Source organism: Hetaerina americana, unplaced genomic scaffold (genome assembly GCF_022747635.1).
Source record: "Hetaerina americana unplaced genomic scaffold, ioHetAmer1.1.p SCAF_9, whole genome shotgun sequence".
In the NCBI taxonomy this organism is placed as follows: Eukaryota; Metazoa; Arthropoda; class Insecta; order Odonata; family Calopterygidae; genus Hetaerina; species Hetaerina americana.
In genome coordinates this window covers 82,825,290-82,848,030 of record NW_027287538.1, presented here as the reverse complement: position 1 = coordinate 82,848,030, position 22,741 = coordinate 82,825,290, and the positions used below count along the sequence as shown (strand labels likewise).

Below are 22,741 nucleotides of genomic sequence, written 5' to 3'. Positions count from 1 at the left end.
TTCGATTCAGCGTGGTAGCCATCGGTTATGGGCGAGATGGAATGGCAACGTTTCCCGAAACAGAGTAAGATCAGCCAGGAGCTGCTTTGAGGAAAGAAAAGTAAACTTTCAATTACTTCACGACCAAATCGCTCCCAAAGGATGCCTTGAGGGGGTTTTGGGACAGTTCATGTGGTTGTGCTCGTCACGAACCAACTTCTGAGAAGAGATTTCCCGGGAAAGTGCGGACGAAAGTGTATTCGTGGACGAAACAGCAGTAGTGATCCGAGGGAGTGCAAGGAAAGAAATTGAAGAGGAGGAAGCCGAACGCATGAGAATCGTTTGGGATTGGGTGGTGAGAAATAAGTTTTTGAAAGCAAAAGTCAATGTATGGTCTTCGGAGACTGGGCAGAACCGGGAAAGAGACTCATGGCATGCTTAGGGCAGATTATAGTGATAAAATAATGGGTAGATCGGTTGGGTTTTTTGAGTGGCACAAGTTGTGGCGGGAGGGTAGAGAAGATTTTGAAGACGCCGAACGTTTAGGATGCCCTCCGACCTCAAAAATTGACGAAAATCTAGCAAGAGAGAAGGCTTTGCTGGATAGGGATCGCATGTGGTATTTTTCCTTTTTACGGTTGGTGACCTAACACCCCCCGCCACACGCCCTTGCGGCGGCTTGCGGGGTATTATGTAGATGTAGATGTAGATTAAATGTTCGCATGGTTTTCGAAAAACTCGCCATCCCTAAAAGTGATGTGTATCGACTTGCGACAGAAAACATGGACATGGGAAAGGTGTGTGTGAAGTTAGTGCCGTGAATGATCTCGGACGAACAAAAGAAAACTCGCAAGCGAATCTTTCAAGGGTTTCTCAGCCATGTCTCAGCCACCCTACAGCCCTGACAATGTTCGACCAGACTTCTTCCTCTTCCTCCAATTTAAATCCATGCAAAAAGGATGTCTCCACGATTAAACGGAATGGTTAAAGCTTGACTTGACGAGGGAGTTGAGCAATATTCCGGACGCCGCCTTCCAGAGGACGTGCGAGGAGTGGAAATCCCACTGCTGGCAGTGGTGTGTGGAAGCACAAGGGTGATTCGTCGAAGAAATTTGAGTGAATGTATCAATTCCTACGATAAACCTTTTTAATCGACTCAGTCGAACTTCTTTAGGGACAGAGCCAGTAGCTAAGGTGAAAAATGGACAAATACCTCGCAATATATCAGACGACTACCTAACATTCCAGACGCATTTTAACTGCACAGTTGTTGTTCAGCGCAAATTACGCAGCAGGCAAGATCAAGGAAATATTTAACAACTTAAGAAGGCTGTGCAGAAACAGGTTTTTGCATCACCACAAGTAGCCTAAAAGCTATATACAACGGAGTCACCATCCCAATATTGGCATACCGCTGTGAGATGTGGGGAAAGAGGCAAAATTACAGCAGAATCAGGAGGAAACTGGAGGAGGCCCAAAGATCAAGACGGGAATGGGAAAGATTAGAATAGGGTAAAACAACCAGACAATGCCTACCTAGCGTGAAGGAAAGAATGAAGACCAACTCTAGAACTTACAAAGGAATTGCGCAAATGTTAACAAGACACGGGGAGGTTAGATCATACCTCAGGAAAAATAAATAAATATAATAAATAAATGAATAAATAAATAAAATAGGAGAAAGGAAGGAGGGAACGCGTGAATGCATGATGGAGGAGGACACGGCAATACACAAGATGCGAACTGGAAGCCATCCTCGGATATTTGCATCAAGTCTAACAAATTGGGAAATATCTAAACGAGGAACCGATTAGGAAAATATTGCACAGATTTATCAAGAAAAGATAAAGTGGGAACGGGGAGTACGACGGAAAGGAAGGGTATGTAACTCATATTCTGTAAAAAAATGAGGAATTATATTGGGGGTTTAAAAATAATGTGCTCGAAAAAATGTAATAATAAAATGCCCGATTCTAATCGAACGGGCCAAATTATTATTATTAAAAAGAATCAATGTAGACTAAAAGAAGAAGGGTGGGGGAAGGAATAGTCAGAATCCGAAAAAGGCCCATATCCCATGGGCCCAATAAACACACGTGAGATATTTCCGGATATGAAAACAAGGGAAAGGGTAAGGTTGAAGTCAGCAAGTTAAGTATCTCAAATAAAAGCTGAACGCGGAGACTGCACGGCGTATCTTCCCAAGTGAGGCACCAACAGTGCCAAAAAGGAGAATAGAGTCCTAAATACTAAGACATAGGGCCAGGAATTAGATTAATCGGGAAAAAGGAAGACCTCAGGTTAAATTGTTTAAGACGAAGTTAAGACAATTGTACTAAGAGGACGAAGTTAAGATAATTGTACTAGTTTACTAGATTTTGTAAAGAAGGGACACTGTTTTATCAAACGATGCCCAACGAGGATGCACAAATAAGAATTTAGTTACTAGTTAAGGCTTTATATGCTGCAACTATAATTAGCATAATAATAAACATTTAGTTTATATATTAGAGAATGATGATGATAAGCAATACATCAAGCAGTAAGGAAAAACAAAACTTAATAAGTAATTAGGGTAGAAATAGCAAGGCATGTAATGAACAACGATGTAATCAGTGTAAATAAAATAGGATCATCAATATAGCAGCAAACTTATAGTCATCAACAAAGTATAAACAGATACCAAAGCAACAATCGTATAAAACATTTAACCGTCAACGTGAATGGGGTAGCATACGCAGAAACCCTCAATATACGTATACAATTTGTATTTTATTCTATGATTACAATAAACACGGCACATTCCTCGAATGAGCCATGAAAATTGAATGGAAAAATTGAAAATTGTTCGTTTTAGTCGCAACCTGAATGTAACCCCTGATTGGGAAACTTGCATGGAAAATGCTTCCTTCCATCGGATTAGCAGACGACTGCATAGGCCAAATTTCTTCGAGCGCTTTTTAAAAACCTTCGTCAATTACAATCAGAAAGTAGGCCACTTAAAGTAAGTTTGCCAATTTTGAATTTTAAAGAATTGACTCATTAGGACATTCCCAAAAATTTCAAGATTGATGGAATCAACTTTTTAGCTATCAAATATAAAGCTGCAATGCTATTACAGTTAGGAACTCTGTATTCATTTTTCCTGAGGTCATTATTTGTATACTCATATCATTTAGAATGTGACATTATATGTCCAAAAATCGCTGAAGTATTGTAACTGAAACACTATAGATTCAAGGCATCAGTCGCTTCAAAGAAAATAGAAATAGGGTGTCAGTATTTTGTGAGTAATTATTGGTATTTTGATGATGTACCAAACCATAAACATGTATTTTGTCACAAATTGCACTGCTATCAGAAGATTGGTTCAATACAACCTTTAACTTTCGGCCTTTGATTGTCTGCTCCGTTGCCCTGAAACATTTTCCGAGCAAATTCTCCCTTAACTTGGCCTGTGAGTGCGTTTCACTACTTGGTCTTTCTTATTCCGCCAACCCTCCTTTTTTCCTATATTAAAGTTGCCATAAAATCCGCAGCTTCTCAAAGTTGGCTCATTTCACATCCCTGTCGGTTATTTTACGCATGCTCATACTGAATAAATGAAAAAATCCAATAGCCGTACACAGTTTGTTACCTGTTTACGGCAATTAGAGTTTTTCATTTATTCAATACTACTGGCCGTAAGAGCTCAATTCTATCAATATTCTTGTTTGATACAGGATTACTTGATACGGTTTGCCTGCAGATAAGGATGGAGCCCCCAAGTACTAAGCCCAACAGCGTTTGAAATTCAAACTTCAGGGCAGGGGGTTCTTTTTTCATCAGTTCCTTTCTTGTGTTGTCTACAGTTTCCCAGGAAGATCTGCTATCCGATAAACCATATCTTAAGTAAAGCTTTTATGGTGCCGAGGGGCGTGCCCCGGGACAGGAGATAGATATATAGAGTTCTTTATATGGGCGAAATTGAGACCAAATGGTCCCTTCTTCCATTTAACCCATCGCTCTATACATATTACATTAGGCATTAAACTTATAGGTATATTCATATGCACACATAAATACATATAGACAGACAAATTCATTTAGCACAGATTTGCACATCGAAAAGAAAAAAGTATATATATATATATATATATATATATATATACATATATATATATATATATACATATATATATATATATATATATATATATATATACATATATATATATATATATATATGTGTGTGTGTATATATATATATATATATACACACACACATACATACATGCATGCATACACATACATAAATACATACATAATTACGCACATATACACCCATACATACATACATATGCATATGTAAATTAAGAATACACCTACTCATACTCAAATTAAATGAAAGTGAAGATAGAGGACAATAAAATGAGGAAAGTCCAAGCAAAGAATGAGGTTTGTGGGAAAAGCTAGGGAGAGCGTGGCATTGCTCAACTAGCAAAAACCCACGCAGGAAAAACACCCACGAAGAAAAGGGGGTGTGAAAAAACTGCGAAAACCCTATTAATTAGAGGAAAGATACATGTACATCTCAACAAATCATTTTTACATGGTATACATATCCATGTTACTGAAACTGAAATGGAGAAATTAAATACATTGGCAACACATGCGGAGTAATGAGAAGCGTAATATTTCTAAAAATAATGATGCAAACTCCTACCGCTTGAGATGACAAAACAAAAAAGCATAAAAAAAGTAGACACTGTGATCTGTATCGCAGCTGAGTGGAATGACGGAGGGTATACTGGTTAAGTTAAGTACCTGAGGAAAATGAACTTGTCAAGTGCTCTTCTAAATGTTGTTGTTGATGAAGAGTTTTTTATGTCATCTGGGAGAGAGTTCCACAGACGGCATGCTGTAACATGAAAAGATTTGTGATAGATTTCCGTGCGATGGTGTGGGACAAAAGTTTATTATTGCCCCTAGTATTTCTGTTGTGGATTGAGCTAATGAAGAGGAAATTTTTGTATAGATATTTAGGTGTGTGGTTTGAAAGTATTCCGTAGAAAAGTGAAAGAATATGTAAATGCCTGCGGCCTTCTAGCTTTAACCAGGATATTCAATTAAATGAGTTGGAAATATGATCGTATTTCCTAAGATCACATATGAACCGCACACAGGAATTATGGGTCCTCTGGAGTTATGTTTTCAGTTCGCCTGAAAGGTCTTGATATACTACATCACAGCAATCAAAGTGGGGTATGAGAAGGGAGGACAAAAGAAGCATCTTCAAAGAGGGGGGAGCAAATGTGCTTTAACCTTTTCAGTGAATGCAGGGATGAGTTAATTTTTCTGCAGATAGCAATTGCATGATCAGTCCAAGATACTGTTTCATTAATGGTTAAGCCTAAATTATTTACTGTCCTTAGGTATGGTATGATAGATCGTTGAAATTTTAGTGGTGGTAGTTTATCAATACTTATTTTAGAATGTAGTTTATGGTACCCGATTATAATGGACTGACTTTTGATTGGGTTTATTTTCAATAAATTTTTTATTCCCCATAGTTACAAAGCAGCTAGATCTGAATTAATTTCGTTTATAATTGTAGATAGGTATTGAAGGCGGGAATGGTGATATATTGGTAAATTATCGGCATAAAGGTGATGATTGTAAGTTAAAATGCCTTTACTAATATCGTTTATATACTGGGGAAAAAGCAAGGGTCCAAGAATGGATCCTTTTGGAACACCCCCGTGTATTTGATCCAGTTAGAGGATGAATTAGGTGTAATGACTGTTTGGAATCGGTTACTTAGGTATGAGCGAATCCACAGTAAAGACGAGGAAGAAAAATTCAGGTTTTGAAGTTTTGCTAAGAGAATATCTTTGTCAATAGAGTCGAAGGCTTTGGTGAAGTCTAGGAGAGTCATTATTGTCACCTCTTTGCGATCCATGGATAGTCGGATGTCATCTGTTATTTTAATGAGAGCGGTAGCTGTGCTGTGAGAGGACCGAAAGCTTGATTGTAGAGGATCAAGTAAGTTATTTTCATTGAGAAACTTTGAAATTTGTTCGTGAATGAGTCTCTCGAATGCTTTTGATAAAGGAGGCAAAATGCTGATTGGTCTGTACTCAGCAATGTTAGTGGGTGTGGATTTTTTGGGGATGGGACGGACGAGGGCACGTTTCCAGAGTAAGGGATATGTTCCAGTTAGAATAGACCAATTAAAGATATGAGTTAAAACAGGAAGTACAATGGGAAGTAACTTTTGTATGAGAATAGATGAAATTCCGTCAGCTCCATCTGAGGAGGATTTTTTTGAGGGCCTGGAGGACTTCCATTTGTGTGACGGGAGAAATTTTGAATGAGCTTCCAGCAGTAACTGGAGTTGGTTCAGAATTATACAAATTGTATAAGTATTCATTTTTTGCATTAAAGTCGATTTCCGTCGGTGGGGTTGTGAATAAACGGTTTAGGTCGTCTGGAGAAATGTCAGCAGGTAGGGAGTGTTGATTTTTAGTTTTTCCGGCACCAAGGTACTTCAAGCTTTTCAAATATGACGGGGGCTCTTTAGATATTTGGAAGGCATATCTGATTTTGGAATTTCTAATGACTTGTTTAGTTTTGTTACGCAGTTTTTTGTAGATATTGAATACATTTTCGTTTTTATGTTTTTTAAACAGGCTACAGATTGTGTCACGTCTACGCATCAAGTATTTTATTTCATCCGTTATCCATGGGGAGCGTGGTTTGGACAGTCGGATTTTTCTAAACGGTGCATGTTTGTCCCCTAGATCATTTAAGAACGTATTAAATAGTTCTAATGAAAACTTCGTTGCAATTTTCCACAGTTAAAACTTTATTGTCGACCATGGTTTCGATACACTGTATCATCTTCAGGTGAGGAAAATATTTGTATTTTCTATTTTCCTTGTATTTTCCTCACCTGAAGATGATACAGTGTATCGAAACCATGGTCGACAATAAAGTTTTAACTGTGGAAAATTGCAACGAAGTTTTCATTATGTCTCGATTCCACAATATCACGCCTGACTCTTCACTTTTCGTAAATAGTTCTACTTTTTATCTATGTCGTCGATGAATTCTATAGACTGCCATGGAATGGTAGCCGCATCGGATACAAGGTCTTTGTCATCTATGGACTTGAAATCGCGAGTAAGAATGAATTTCTGCTTGAATTTTGGACATCTAACTGAGTATGTTAAAAATAATACATCATGCATGGATATTCCTGGGGCAGAAAGTTGCCCATATGTTGTGATGTTGTCAGGGTTGGCTGTAATTATTGCATCAAGCCAAGTGGCTGATGAAGATGTATGATGGGTAGGTTCTAGGGGAAGTATGCTAAGACCGAGGTATGACAGAGCTAGTAATTGTTTTAGAGTCATGAGTTGAGGAAAGAAAGTGGCATTGAAGTCACCGGTAATAATAACATGGTCATAGTTCGGAGTGAGGGAAGATAATGCTTCTTCCAAGTCGGAAAGGTAACCTACCTTGGGTGGGCGGTAAACTATGCCTAAAAGAATTTTTTGTAGGTTGAAGGTTATCTCTAAGAATGCGAACTCGGGTCTTTTGCAGTAAATGGAAGAACTTTTTGATATAATTTTGAATGAGAGATCTTTTCTCACGTAGACACCTACGCCTCCACCACCCTTGCCGATACGATCAGTATACGGGCAGTAGACGGGACAGTAGATCTTCTTGACAATCACATCTTTCGTTTTCACCATATATTAGCCAAAATTTCAAATTCTGCTGAGAAGACCGTTTTCCTAGTGAAATGCGAATGTTAAGGAATTCTTCAAGTAAATTAGCGTTATTTTGTCTCAAATTTACTAATTCCATCTAACCACTTCGAACAGAAATTTGCCTTTCCGCTGTCGCGCGCAGTGAGGCTCAAGGATATGAAGGCAGGTGGCAACAAAAATCAACGGTGCATGAAACCATGGCATGCATTTCTTGACGAGTAAGAGTACTGTAAGCTTTTGAGTAATATTTGAACCAAATTTTATCCATCAAATGGCAAATATAAACTTCACCTGAGTCGAGTTAGGCACAATATATGCCATAAAAACATATTAAGTGGTTACTTGCATGCATGTGGGAATAAAGAAGAAATGGCCGAATAATTGCCTATTGCCCTTGACCCTTGGAAGCACTTAAAATAAAATGCACCTGGTCAACATTTTCCAATGAGTTTTTTTTACAATAAAAAATCTGTGAACACACCTTGCAAATAATATCGAAATAAAAATTTTATTAAAATTATCCACTGAAATTATGTTTGATAGGAAATAAACTGATTTCTGGCTTGTAATAACAGTATTGGTTCATGATTTAATTGTAATCTTTTAAAGTTATTTTAATAGCTTTGACGTATTTATCACGGTGAAAATATCGGAATATTTATTTTAGTACCCAGCAAGCCACCGCTAGGGTGAGTGGCAGGAGGTGAATACACTCCAGACTAATTTTGACCCTACCGCGGTCGAACGATTTTATTCTAATCCCTCGTCCTTTGCGGAAAATATGACATCTTAAATATGCCTGCTCTATTCTCTCTAATTTTATCGACTTGATCCATCCTACCGTTGTACGACGAGGGTAATAATACATTGTCAGAATTACTGCTAAAGAGACAATATTGCCCATTATAACGTTTACGGCTTCTGTCATCTGCCTGCATAATAAAGTTCGTAGTGGAAGTCCATGTCTGTAAAATAATTTCTGGGCCTATGCAAACGTTCTCACGGTGAACTCAACGCAAGTGCGGATTGATGGCAGGGCGGGGCCGTTGCCGGGGAAGTCGGCTGAGGACACACTCACCTTCTCCACAAAGCTATCTAGCTTCTTGTTGTCCTTCCACCACGTGATCTTTGCGGGGGGACGTGAACCCACGGCTTGGCAGACGATCTCGTACTTCCGGTCGGCCGACAAACCTTGATTCTTGTTCAGGATGGAAGCACTCAGCGGCTTGACTGCGGTCACCAAGAAATGAGAAAGAAGACGCATTAGTGAGATGCAAGAAAGCAAACTTTTTCCTTCAATGCAAAATGCTTACAATCTTCATTTAATTACTGAGGGAAAACTCTTTTAGGCCATATAACCAGTAACATGGGTCTCTTATACTGATTGTCTGATTTTTGAAGGAAGAAGAACCATAATCACAGTAACCAATCCGAAAGTCAGTTTGGTAGGTGATGGTTGAATTCATGCATCGCACATTTGTTATCTCCGGCGATACTTTATGGAATTTACAGAACATATTAAAATGAAATAAAAAACTTTGTAATTCCCGACCAACTTTATTTAGAACAAGACCCAGGTGAATGTAATCAACAGGCGGTCCTCACACAAGCCAACTAGGCAGATGTGCCTGCTGAGCGAGGAAGGGGGATGGGTCAGGGAGGGAGAGGAAGGGAGGGTGGAGGGGTAAAAAGGCTAAAACGTACATGTGAGGGAAAGGGAATCACAGCTTTCGGTGTCAATCGTTGGCTATTATTGGGGGTTTGTTTGGGAGGGGGCTGATACCCCCTGTGAGGAGCACTGGGCTGGAAAGAAAGGCAGGTCTAGGAGTGGGAGGGATATGAAATTTCGTTGACAAGTTCATCCTCCCACCGAACACATTTTAAAATTTCCAACTGCTTCAATGCATCGAGTCTTTGACCTCTATTTCAAAATGGAGGTTTTCAGTCTATAAATCACTTTTGTGGTTACGTTTGATGAGGTATTTTGCAAAGAAGGATTTTGTTTTCCTGCTCTTTACACATTTCTTGTGCTTTCTTCATTTCTCTTCTTTCTGCTTCTTTCTTCAAAGTCTGCCCCGTTTGCCCAATAAACGAGGTGTTTCCGAAAAGTATCTGACCTAAGTTTTTTATTATGAGAGTGTTGTGCACTCACATGTAGTGGAGCGCTTTAATAAACAGGCACAAAACATGTGGAGAGAATGGAAATATAACATCCCTCTTTGCAAAGCATTTTATCGAGCGTAGTCACAGCGGGTAATGGTCCGTCTGGGGAATGGTAGGGCGCCAACGGGTAATGGTAAGGGCGTCTAGTGCATTCCTAGTGGCGGCGTTCCCCTGGTGACGAATGCGGTTGGAGCGGTGGCTGCGGGCACGAAGTGTTCCAGGCTCATATTAGCGTCAACAATTCCATTAACCGTGAATAGTCACTGAATTCCTTCAGGGAGTTGAACTCGGAAGTGAAGCGGGTGGGTGGTTTCGAGGGGGTTGATGTGACGCTCTCTATCTGCAGCCTTGTCCCGAGGATTGATCGTGGTCCTCTGGAACAGCGTGGAAGCCATCAATCAGAGGTTGCGTGCTTTCTGCAGGGATATCGGGGGGCCTCTGTCGACCTTCAGCCGGCGATCCAATCGTGTAGGAACCCCCAGGGCCGTTCTGGTCTTCACTACACGTCTTAGGCCACCAGGTGGGTAGCGGGTAAGATATTCGAGCACTGCAGGGCTTTTTATATTAAAGTGTAAATCAGCTGTCAAATAGTGGGTAGCTAAAGTCTTCTTTGCCAAATTATGTAGCTTCAAATGAAGTGAGGTTCAGTGCTAGCAATTGTTCATTTAATACGAATCAGATAGCATCGGGCAGAAAGTATATAGGGGATTGAATATTAACAAGGAAAAGATCCTCGATGAAAATTCAAGATCTGTGTTGTCGTGGAAACATTATCCGGATTGATAGTTAAATGCCGAAGTTTAAAATACAAAGCCGCAGAATATCGTCACCTCATTCAAAGCACAGGCGCACATATAATTATTGGGACAGAAAGCTGGTTATCCACTGATATTGCCGACGGTGAAATTTTCCCAAAATCCTCTTTCGAGTACAGAAATGACAGAACAAATAGAATCGGGGGCGGTGTCTTCATTACTTTTCAAAATTCCTGCGGGTAATAGTTTGGAAAGCGCTTGGTGCTCAATTAAAACTCCTCAATCCAAAAGAATGTACGTATGCGCATTATACAGGCCACCGGGCGACAAAGATAATTCAATACTAGAATAAGATCGGCAAATCAAAGGTTTCTTATCCCAATGCAAAGATTGCGACGTCACAATCGGTGGGGAGTCTCATCTGTTGACTGAAGTATAAAAAGTTTTAAAGCGGGGAGTAAAGAACAAGATATCCACGAATCTCTATTGAATTCTTTTACGATGAACTCCTTGCCGAACTTTGTCAGTTCACCAACTAGGGGCGATGATATTCTCGGTTTGTTAGCAATGAATACTCCCGAAAAGTCTTAATTATAGGAACTATAAAATAAATTAGGAACCACATTGCAGTAAATGCGTGCTACAAAGTCAATTTTCATGTTTTAAGAAAGACAGTAATCATCGTAATACTGAGAATGCGTTGAATCACTTCCTATAGATCACGCGTTCAGCAGTCAACAAGTTCATTCCCAGTAAATGTATAAAATATAACACGGAGCCCAGATGGTACATCGCGGTTGCTAGAGAGGTATGACGACGTCAAAGTCTATGCCACGCTAAGATGAAAAATATCAAGAATAGTATCTCTAGCGACAAAAGTATCTCACAGAAAAGATTTGATAGCATACCATATTGTGTCGGCCATCCGATGCCGGAAATTGAAATTTTATTTAATGGAAAAGAGCATTTGCTGAAAAATATTAAGCCTAATAAATCGTCCGGGGCCAATGAAATGCCGGCTCGCATATTTAAGGATCTAGCTTCAGAAATTACGTCGCATCTATAATTAATATTTCAGAAGTAGCTTTGTAGATTACAAAGTTCTTAGAGATTGGAAAACGACTAACGTAGAATCAATATTTAAAAACGGAGACGAGGAAGAACCGAGCAATTACAGACCTATTTCCCTCACATCCATGTCGTGCAAGGTTATGGAAGATAAAGTTGCTTGTTCGATCGTGAGGCACCTCGATAATCAGGAGTCATTGATAAAAAATCAGCACGGTTTCCGAAAAAGTAGATCCTGCGGAACGCAACTTGCGCTTTTTGTTCATGATATTCTTTTTTCGGGAGAAAGCAATGTTCCAGTGGACGCAATTTTTCGAGATTTTTAGAAAGCCTTCGACAAGTACCTCATAGTAAACTAGAAGCATATGGCATATACAAAATTAACATGGTTTGGATGAAAGACCTTTTGAATGATCGGGCACAAAGAAAAATGATAGATGGTGTTGGCTCAAATGCAGAAGTTACTTCAGGTCTTCCCAAGGGAAGTATTATCGGACCTCTTTTACTCCCACTTTACGTTTACAAAATTGATAATATTTTACAATACTTTAACAATGGATTTAATGAATTCTATGGTCTCGGGCTCAACTTTGTGGAGGTTCATGTTCGTTTAAATGAATATACTTTGTAACTTCCACACAATTTTTATTCGTACTCCCGGTTTCAACGCAACGGCGTCATCATCAGGTACCTGATGATGACGCCGTTACAAAGTATATTCATTTAAACGAATGGATTTAATGTCACTTTTTTTCACGGATGATGAGTGATCAGACAAACACTGTCCGACCGCGGCAGGGTCATATTCGGGTCCAAACTAGTCTGGTGTGTATTCACCTCTGCCATGCACCCTAGCGGTAGCTTGCAGGATACTAAAATATCAAATTATTATTTAAAAAGAAAGGATAAATATGAAGTAGTTAAATGGGATATCAAAAGCCATTTTTGGAAATTTTAAGCCTAGTGGAACAATTAGAATAAAATGAGTATCATTTTAATCAATTGCTCATTTTATTCTTTTATAAGGCAGTAATAATTTTTATCAGTCTTTGCATCTCTCTGTGGACATTTCTAAGTTATCATGAGGTCTGTTTTGAACGTTGGGAATTTAACTGAAAAGTCTAAATGTTTTCTTTTTAACTTTTATTAACACAAAAGATATTTACTATTGGATCTTCCATAATTGTAGGGTGCTCGGTGAATTGCCCTCCATGCTTAGGGTTCTAACCTACTATATTTGACGAAGCATCATTTCCCCATGCGGCTAGCTCTCTTATGGCGAGAGGAAATTCTCGTACACACTTTGAAAGTACGACTTTTTAATACTACCTTAACAGATAACATTGAGGTACGACATGTAATAGCGACCTAAGGCCTCGGATGTCTCTTGAGATTTTGAAATGTGTAGCAAAATCGAGGCACAGCATATCAGCAGCGAATGGACATTATGCTAGTCATTGACTTCGTTTATCTGTATGTTATTCCTTTTGTTATTTATTTTAGAGTGAAGGACTCAAAAAGGACTTCACTGCTGCACGCTAGATGAAATCACAAATTTGAAGATTTAATGAGAGGCACCTTTTCTGGTAAAATATTCCGATGGAAAGGCAGGATTTTCGGCTGGGAACTGCAAGTGAGTGAGAAAGGATGATAAGGGTGGGGTATTTCAGAGAGCCGTCAAATAAAACGCTTGGGTGATTAGATTCAGCATTCAACCAATCTTCATTATTTACACGTTCAATGAGAATGCATTTTGGTGTGAGCAATGTCAGAGAATGAAATGAAAACATCCCTAAAAGTGACCATAATAATGAAGCTCAAAAAATTGAGACATTCCGGCATATTTGTTGAATAAATACGAGAATTTATTTTTTAATCCCACCAAAAGTTCGCCCCATTTTCCTTTATAGACCCCAGGGAAGAATTCCCCTTTCATTTTGCGGAAGTACACGGCACAACTAAGCGCCTTACGAATTGAAGCTTATGCTGTTATCATTTTCGTTTAAACCCACCCCCGTCCGCTCAAGACCCCAGCCATTTTAATAGATGGTGAAGATGGGAGGGGGTGGAGGGAAGGCCAGGAGGGAGGAAATAAAACGGAGAAAGAGGTGGGGGCAGGTGGGGGCGAGGCGAGCACGGAATTGAGGGTGTGATATGCTAGGAGTGAAAGGGTAGCAGCAGAGATACACTACCTGTATCCAAAGGAAAGTGAAAAGTATACGATTGGACGGGGAAGAAGACAGAGCAGGCAGCGGCTTTATACTGTACCCCATCCCTTCGCATCCAGAGTCATCTCCCACCTCGTTGAGGGAATCTCAGGGGCCGACGCAGAGCGCTTGAGTCGATTTGGGCGCCCCCTCCCCCAGTTGAGCCGTTGCGCTGTTTTCCCTCTTCCCCAACCACTAACTTCCCCCACCCTGCGCACTCCGTCACGCCCACTCCGTCATTCAATCCCACAGCCCCAAATGTCCGTCACGATGCTTTTTCCAGCTCCCCTCCCTAAATAACTTCCCCCAAGTCATGCCAATCGTCAAGTGGCGTTGGGAATGCATTTAAAGGAATTAAATGGCCCACAGTATCTGTTGGGACACCGGTAATGAATCATTAGATGTCATGTTACTCGAGCCATGTTTCAGAAGTACATCTAGTCCGAGAAAGCACTCAAATCGTTTCGTGTGAAGCCTAGAACCCGTACTTTATAGTGTCATCGCAAATATAACGTGTTATGATTTTTAACGAGTTTATTATTATATTTATTAGATCTGTTGCGGTAAAGTCACAATTCAAATATCTGGTATTAAAATTACAGTCGCGGCTTTATCCCGGCTTTCAGTTTTTTTTAATACTTTCACTTCCTCATTGCTACAGTGTTTCCCTTTTCTAATTTACTTCCTTATTATTACCAATCACGCTTTCATAATGTACTATACTTTTGGTTGGTATTTGCATGAAACATTAAGGGGAGATAATTTTCTCTCCGGAACTCGGTCTCGTATAAATTACGCTGCGAAGAATCATATAAGTACTTCAGGGATTTTCCCATCAGCAGAACCGTCCGGAAATCCTCTTTAATGCCGGAGTCCTCCTCTGGGGTAAGAAAAAGTCATCTTCTTCTACATTTGTAGATGGCCTTGGATGAGCAGCGGGAAGAATCACAAAATATCCCTCACGGATGGAGGCACACTCGCCGTAAAAATCGCAAAAATGTTAACAATGTCTCGCACGAGTGTAATGAAAACTTATTAAATATCCACAAGCGAGGGTGAATTGAATATGAATTATTGGTAGACGAACCCTGCGTAAAGTAGTATTTACAACATCTAACAAAAATATGCAATGCAAGACATTACTGAGCAAATGTTCTTTCAGCCTTCGTTGGAGTTTCAATTAGTTTCAGTTTACATAAACCCAGGAAAAGGCGCTACGCCATCTTTATCAAACTACGGCGCTTCAAACTTCAAAAATCTCATTTCTATTTTGTCCAAACAAATTTTGAATTAATATTGGAACGAACATTATTCTATTTTCAATGTCATGTTATCCAGGGTCGACAAAGTAATTTATTTATTTATTTATTTATTTATTTGGGATACATTGCTGTTAGGCGATAAGCCGGGTGGCAATGACATGATATAACAAACAGTAGTCATTCTTACAACATATCACAGTGTCATTAAATAGTCGTCATTAAATAGTGTCATTTAACAATCCCATCATGTATACCTTTTGCATTCACGCCTAAATGATTTAATGCTTTTGGGTAAGGGCTCAAAGAGTTCATCAGGCAGCTGGTTCCACTCTTTGATTCCCATATTTAGGAACGAAAACTTGGCGGTGTTTGTCCTTTGGGGCATGTATTTGATTTTAAGCGGGTGATCATTCCTGCCGAGATAACATGGCTTATTTACACTCTCGTTCAGTTCTTTCCAGCCTCCGTCAGCTTTCAATATTTTAAAAATGGCACACAGTCTATTCAGCTTCCGTCTGTTCTTTAGTGACCCCCATCCTAGTGAGCCTAGCATGTCACTTACACTGTCGGTCTGCCTATGTCGCCCTAAAACGTACCTGGCAGCCTTCCTTTGCACTGCTTCTAATTTTTTCACATGCCCTATTTCAAAGGGATCCCATACTGTGGTCGCATATTCGACAATAGGCCTTACAATTGTTTTGTAGGCCAATTCTTTAGTTGATTTAGTGCTTCCTTTGAGGCTCCGCATGACCCAGTGGAGCGATTTAAAGGCCTTGCCTACCACATAATCTGTGTGAAGTCCCCACCCTAAGTCTTTACTTAGGTGTACCCCTAGATATTTACAATTATCTTTTGTTACAATCGTTTCTCCCATTATTTTATATACCCTTCCCTCACCTGCCTTCCTTTTGGAGAATGAGATGTGGATAGTTTTTGCAATGTTTATCTCCATTTTGTTGATTTTGATCCAATTAGCCACGTTATCTATGTCACCCTGCAGAACGTCGCGATCACTGCTGCTGCTGATTTCCCTATAGAGTATACAGTCATCAGCGAACAATCGTATTTTGGAATTGACACATTCCGCAAGGTCATTCACGTAACAAAGAAAAGTAATTGGTGAATATTTCGCTTAATATTAAGGTTACCCGAATTAACCATGCGAAACTCTATCTACATACTGGTGTGTGAAAAACGCAGGTGAGATATAAATGCTATTGGCCATTGGAATGATTATCAATGAATTAATAGGTATTTATAATTATGACTGTATTAATGGTACAATAATTTAATTATATATTAGATTTTCAGGTTTTATGGTCACCTTAATGGGAGAGAAGAGTGAAGGCAATCATTTGAAATAATTTACGTGTTTCCCACAAAATGCATCTGTTTTTGGAATATATTTTGTAATTAAATAACTGAAATGATGAAACATTTACTCATTATTTTTAAAATACTATTTTATCATCACAATCAAATCATAAGGTAGGTTTTTCATCGATCCACTGTTTTTTACAATATCCACAATGCATACTTAAATCTCACGTAACATGGCAATTAATAAATATCATGACTATTGAATAGCAATTAATATCCTCCAACTTCACGCACTTCCTCTTTCTCTTTATCCAGGCCAATCTCTCTCTCTCTCTCTTCCCTTTGCTCAACGTCCTCTTGTCCGCCCTCGAAATTCCTCCCCATTTAATATGCCCTGTGTTCTGCCTACGTCGAATTTCTCTCGACAATATTATCTCCTCCTCTTCCAAGCCTAGAGGCAAGTATGGCACTCATTTGCTCGTTTTCCTCCCTCATCCACCTCACTGTTTCCCTCCCTCATCCGCCACATCCACAGCCTCCAATCTTTGCGCGCCTATGGTTTAACTCACGCGTATAGTTTCTTAGCCAATGCTCAACATTAAATTTTCTAAGTGTCATTTCTTCGCGCATTTAATTACAGTCCCCGAAATTTACTCCTTCCTACTTATACTAGTTCCTTCATCTGACACCGTCTACTTGACCAGCGTATTCAGATCTCCTTAAAATTGCTCATTAATTATGCCCACTCTTTTTTTCCGAAGCCTTCTCAATATCTACTATCTTCTAAATACTTATGCGTAAACCCCTTTCTACTGGTGACCTTTCCACGCCATGGTATCAAACGTGACCAACCCCTTTCTTAACCCAAACTTCTATGCTGCTAAGCTATCATATGCTTCCTTTCCCATTATCTGGTAGAGTACTACCGGATTAGCATAAGAAATTATCTTTATTAACTTAAAGCCCCCATAAACCGCTGCATTTCCAGTTCCTAGAGCGGACAATAATTCTGATCTGACGATATCTTCAGGCCAAATTCATCGATTTTATATCTTAAAACAACCCCAAACAAATATTCCCTTGCATGTTACCCTATCCCCTAGCATAATTCCTCAGGGGTGTCCTCCGCTTTGTTTCTTTTCATTTCCCATTACGCTTTCTCTACTTTGCCATCGAATACGCTTGAATCTAACCTAAGCTGACCTCGTCGACTTCACATCACTTTGCTATACTTTGTACATACACACACTGAAGCTATGGATACCCTTACCATACAGCTGTCCTATGCACGCTTTTCATTTATCCTGAATATTTTCTTCTGCCAGTAATACTTTTCTTTTTTATCCCTCATTTAATGGGCGGATCTTTTTCTTATTTCATTGAAATTATTTTATTTTTCAATGAAGTCCACTCATTGCACCGTGTCATTTTAAACTCCACATACTTGTATCTTTACCCTGTTCTTTCCATCACATTTATTTGTCCAATTAGTTTCCTATCTCGATTTCTTTGACTCTCTTTTTATTTTATTCTTCCTGCGTATTTCTATGCTTAGACTCTTCCATTACCTTCCTTTTCCTACATTTTTGACAATCCAATTGCAATTAATTGCTTACTAATCCTGTTCCTAGTTACTGGTCTGTAATTTTCTTTTGCTTCTTTTATAATCTAACTTCTTTAAAACTCTCATCTTTCATTAATGTATTAATTTCTTCGTCTTAGTCCAGGATTTTGTCAACAGCTTCATCTTATTTATTTCTTTTGGCTCTAACAAAATCTCCCGCATTGCATTTCTTATCTTTCTTTCCTTTTTTATCGTCTTGCAATTCGTAAATAACTCTTGTCATTCGGTAATTGTAAGCGCGAAGTGAACACTTGACGCTTCACTAACTAAGCTAAGCACGTATTGCTTACTTTTGGTCTATTCTCACGTAGGCGAGCGATAGCTACATGAAAATGAATAAATAGAGGATTTATACTGAAATAATCACTTTTTGTGCCAAGCAGGAAAGGAAAAAATTAAGGGAAGGGAGGGAGTCATTCTTTCTTCCACTGCCACCTGAAATTACCAGCGGAATTTCTATGACCTGGGGCGTAAGTAAGTGTAGAGGGAAGCATTTGCCGAAGCGCGTGCAACGGAGCGGAAGAGTGTATTCCGAGGGCAAAAAGAAAGTCGCGCGCTCCTTCCCTGACCCTGTCCCCCCTCCCCTATCCCGCCGTTACCACCCCCCTTCCACACGCAAAGACGTATTATATTTTTGGAAAAGAAATAGGCCTCTCCCCTTTCCCATTATGCATCTCCCCATCCCTCCTTTGCCCCCCGCCACCCTCCATCCCGTGGAATTATTTTTCCCGACAAATCGCTTTTTAATGGTCTTTAAGAAGAATAACAAGTGTAAGTTATTAAAAAATGCTTTCCCTCCAACCCTGCCGCCCCACGCCTTGGCCGAATAAATGAATTGCGCCCTCCGCCTGCCTCCTCCACTCGTTAGCGACTTAATTTATGTGCCCACCCCCGACGCGCACTCACGCGAGAGGGTGTCCCCCTTCCCGTGACCTCCCACCCGCCCTTCCACCTCCGCCCCTTCCGTCTTCCCTTAACATATGGAGAGGAACTTCCTCCCCCACCATCTCTTCTTTTTTTATCTCCTTATAATTTTCTTCCCAAAACCCCACCCCCTCTTTCTCCATCCCAATGGAGCCGCCGTGTGGGGAGATGGAATCTTCGAGCTTTCATTCACAACATCTCCCTCGAGATTTTGTCTCCAATCGATCCGTGCTTCGTCTGGAAGTTGTAGCTAACACTAGTTCCCGATGCTTACTATTTATTTTTTCATCACAAAACATTAAGCTGCTCTTCGTGATGCTTACTCGATAAAAAGTGCAGGAAAAGTACTCAGATGAAAGGAGTAAAAACTTATTAAAAATTATGGTTGCCTATTTTCAAGCACGTTATTTGAAAGTCTGTGTAATTTTTCCAGACAAATAATCAAAATAGCCACAGGAGCCATGAAACGGGGCAAAATACCTGTAGATTTGATTTAGACTTCATTCGCCAGCCCTCATCGTGCTTTGCACAAATTCTGAGAAACGTCAGCCTACTCGCAATGGCCAACCACGGTTGATTGCAAGAGCAGACTGCCTCCTACCTAGACATTGTAATTTTATTTTAAACATTTATGCGTAAGCAATTTTCCATGGTTATTGTTGGTCATCTATCATGAAATTCTAAATTTGGTGAGGTAAAGCGTATTTTTTTTCAAACCAAGCATCCCGATTCCAAGATATTTATAATGTAACTCTTACATGTCTCGGTGTCATTACTGCCATCATGACCAAACATCATTATACATATAACGAATGCTATTTGAAAATTTAATAAATATTTAATAATCACTGCTCCAAGGGAGTTTCAGATAAGGGCGGTTCATTGTCCTTGGGTGAAAATCGGTTCTCCCCCATAGTAAGTGCCAAAACCAGGGCGTATTCTTCAGCGTTTTATGCCTTCATAACATTCAGTTAATGCACGAAGGTCACGGACAACTTGCTTTCTTTGGAACTTCCTTCAAGATATTCATCATACTTCCAATTAATACGAATATTTTCAGAATCCAAAAGGGAAAATATACATATGAAAATATAATATCCAAATTCTTATGAATACATATAACCATTGGCTGTCTACCATTTAAAGAAATGAAGTTGATACATGCGATCACACAAATCAGTTAAATTTAACGTATGGTTGTGGAGGAATTAGCATTAAAGGAAGCGAATCATGAGGCAAAAACACCGGAGCATTCACTCATATACCGAGCACATTTGCTGCACGTAAAACATAAAGAAATGAGGGAGAAACTAGTTATGGCAAAAGACAACTCAAGAGCGCGTCAGTGTTTCAAAGAGAAAAGACACGCTAATCTCCACTCAACTGTGGAACGGTTGCAATACGTTTAGCTCGATCAAATTTGTGACTTCATGAGTGTAATTTAGTTTCTTTTTTCCTAATAACTTAAAAATTTTTATTGGTCAAAGCAAAACTTTAAATTTTGATTTATGGTTTATCAAAAATAGTATTATTATAAAAATTATTATTTTTAATATAAACATTACTTGAATTAAAAAGTTGAAATACCAGCATGATAATGACCAGTTCTAAAGTTCTTATTGAGGTGGCCAGAAGATAAAATTGAAATAAATGAGTGAAGCTAAATTTTAAATCATAAAAAGATGGTAAAAATAAGGGTTTTTAGAAGTAAGAAGTACAGGGATGTGTGCTGTTGGTCCTATTTTCGGTCTCCTGTGCGTTGTAGAATCTCCAGTAGGATAACTCAATAGGTTCATCAGTAGGGGATTTTTGGTGTTTCGTAGTGACGCTTCCATGTCCAAGGGCATCTCTTTTGCGATGGTAAGTATTGGTGTTAATATGACGTATTTTCTTAGCTCTCTATTTCGTAAGTACCATGGGGCTCCGACGAATCTCCTTCCAATTTTATTCTCCGTTGTTGTATTTTCTTTAGGTGGGTTTTGGCAACTTGAAGCTAAACCGGGGCAGCATAGCTCAGCAGGCGGCGAATCATTGCCGTGTTGAAAATTTCCAGCGGGTGTACGGGGAATGGGAGCAACGTTATACTAAGTGTGTAGCAGCTCAAGGAGCATACTTTGAAGATTATTAAGTCGATGTAAGTATATAAGTAAGTAAGTAAGTAGAGTTCGGTGCCGGAGTTTCGTGGCACGTCGTTTACGTAGATAGAGAAGAGTAGTGGTGACAAGACAGACGGAACACCGGCCTTCATGCTCCTTCTCTTTGAAATGCATCCGGCGTTGTCAGCGTGAAAGGGTCTTCTTTCTAGGATGGACTTTATAATTTTTAGGAGGTACGTTGGAGTCGGTGAGTTACCAAGCTTGAGGAGTACGCCCTCTGTCCAAACACGATCAATAGCAGCCTCCAGGTCAAGAAAATCCGCCTGGGTGAACATCTTCTTATTGAAGCCGTTCGTGATGTTTCCGTCATCCTTAATACTTGGTGGGCTGTTGATGTCTTGGCCCGGAAACCTGCCTGCTCGGGAATAGTTACTTCTTCAAGGAATGCTCTTCAAGTAATACTTTGGGTGCCATGTAAATACTTAACAAAATTTCACCAAACCTCGTAAAATTATCTTGATAATAAGGCATGCGTGCTCTCAAGAATATGAGGAATTGAGAAAAGAGAACGGGATTGCAGTGATATGGCACACCAAAGTCGCGTTTGTAATACAGAAGATACTCCAGTAAACCCCGTGTCATGTCCCTATAATTCAGACTCCTAAGAAAATACGGACATTTCCCAAAATTTTTGTCACCACTCTACCTGAACTCTTTACTCCGCGCATCTGGCCGACTGCATCGTGTGCAGCTCTGGGTGGTGTCGCTTCACTCCAAAAGCAGGAGTTAGCATGGGATCAGTTAGCCGTGCGGTGGGCCGAATCTCCTTTCCGCCACCCTCTTACCGTTTCCACCCCCAACTACCCAACGGCTTGGGTGAAACTTAACAAGCAAGGGTGGAGAGCCTCAAGGACCAAATGGTACGTTTGACGGCCGTGGGAATGAGAAAGTCGCCACCTGTCCCTACATGCATGCGCGCACCAATTCCAGCGACCCTTTCGAGTCAGCGCTGACAATGACTGCCACCATGGTGCTCACCGACCCCGGTAAGCTATCTCATCTCCCTTGAAAGGCAAAGGCACTCCGCAGTATTTCATCGCCATGATCAATTCTTGACATGATTTATGCACATTTAGGGAATCATGTTTTAGAGTGTTGAAAATACTTTTCTAAATGGCTCACAAAAGCTAAGTCACAGTTCCGGAAAAATGTAGGAGAAATTATTAACGGGATTATTGAAGTCGTCATGTAGAAAAAGTGTGCACCATATATGCAGAAGAATGTTCAACAGGAAGGGACATGGAACTAGATGGCATCGCTACCACTTACAAAAGGGGTAAAAAACGCTTAGGGATAACACATTTCATCAATTAATATCATTAAATTAGATTCTTCTACCATAACCTGAACAAAGCGATCTATAAATCACTCGTTTCACGTTCTCAGATTTTGAATAAACTGCAAACTAACGGGAAAACATCCTCGTACCTTCTTGCCAAGATAGCAATCACACGGACAGTAGAAGAACACAATATTAACGTAAAACTAATAAATTCGCATTAATAATACGTGCGACGTATCAAAAA

General features: G+C 39.7%; 1 protein-coding gene across 1 annotated transcript in view; it reads right to left on the bottom strand.

The window, feature by feature from the left end:
- Positions 1-22,741, bottom strand: part of LOC139698622 (nephrin-like) — a 556,765-nt gene that overhangs the window by 120,916 nt on the left and 413,108 nt on the right. The window contains exon 4 of the mRNA XM_071597464.1: positions 8,815-8,966. Coding sequence (XP_071453565.1) covers positions 8,815-8,966 — 152 coding nt within the window. The remainder of the gene's footprint in view (positions 1-8,814; positions 8,967-22,741) is intronic.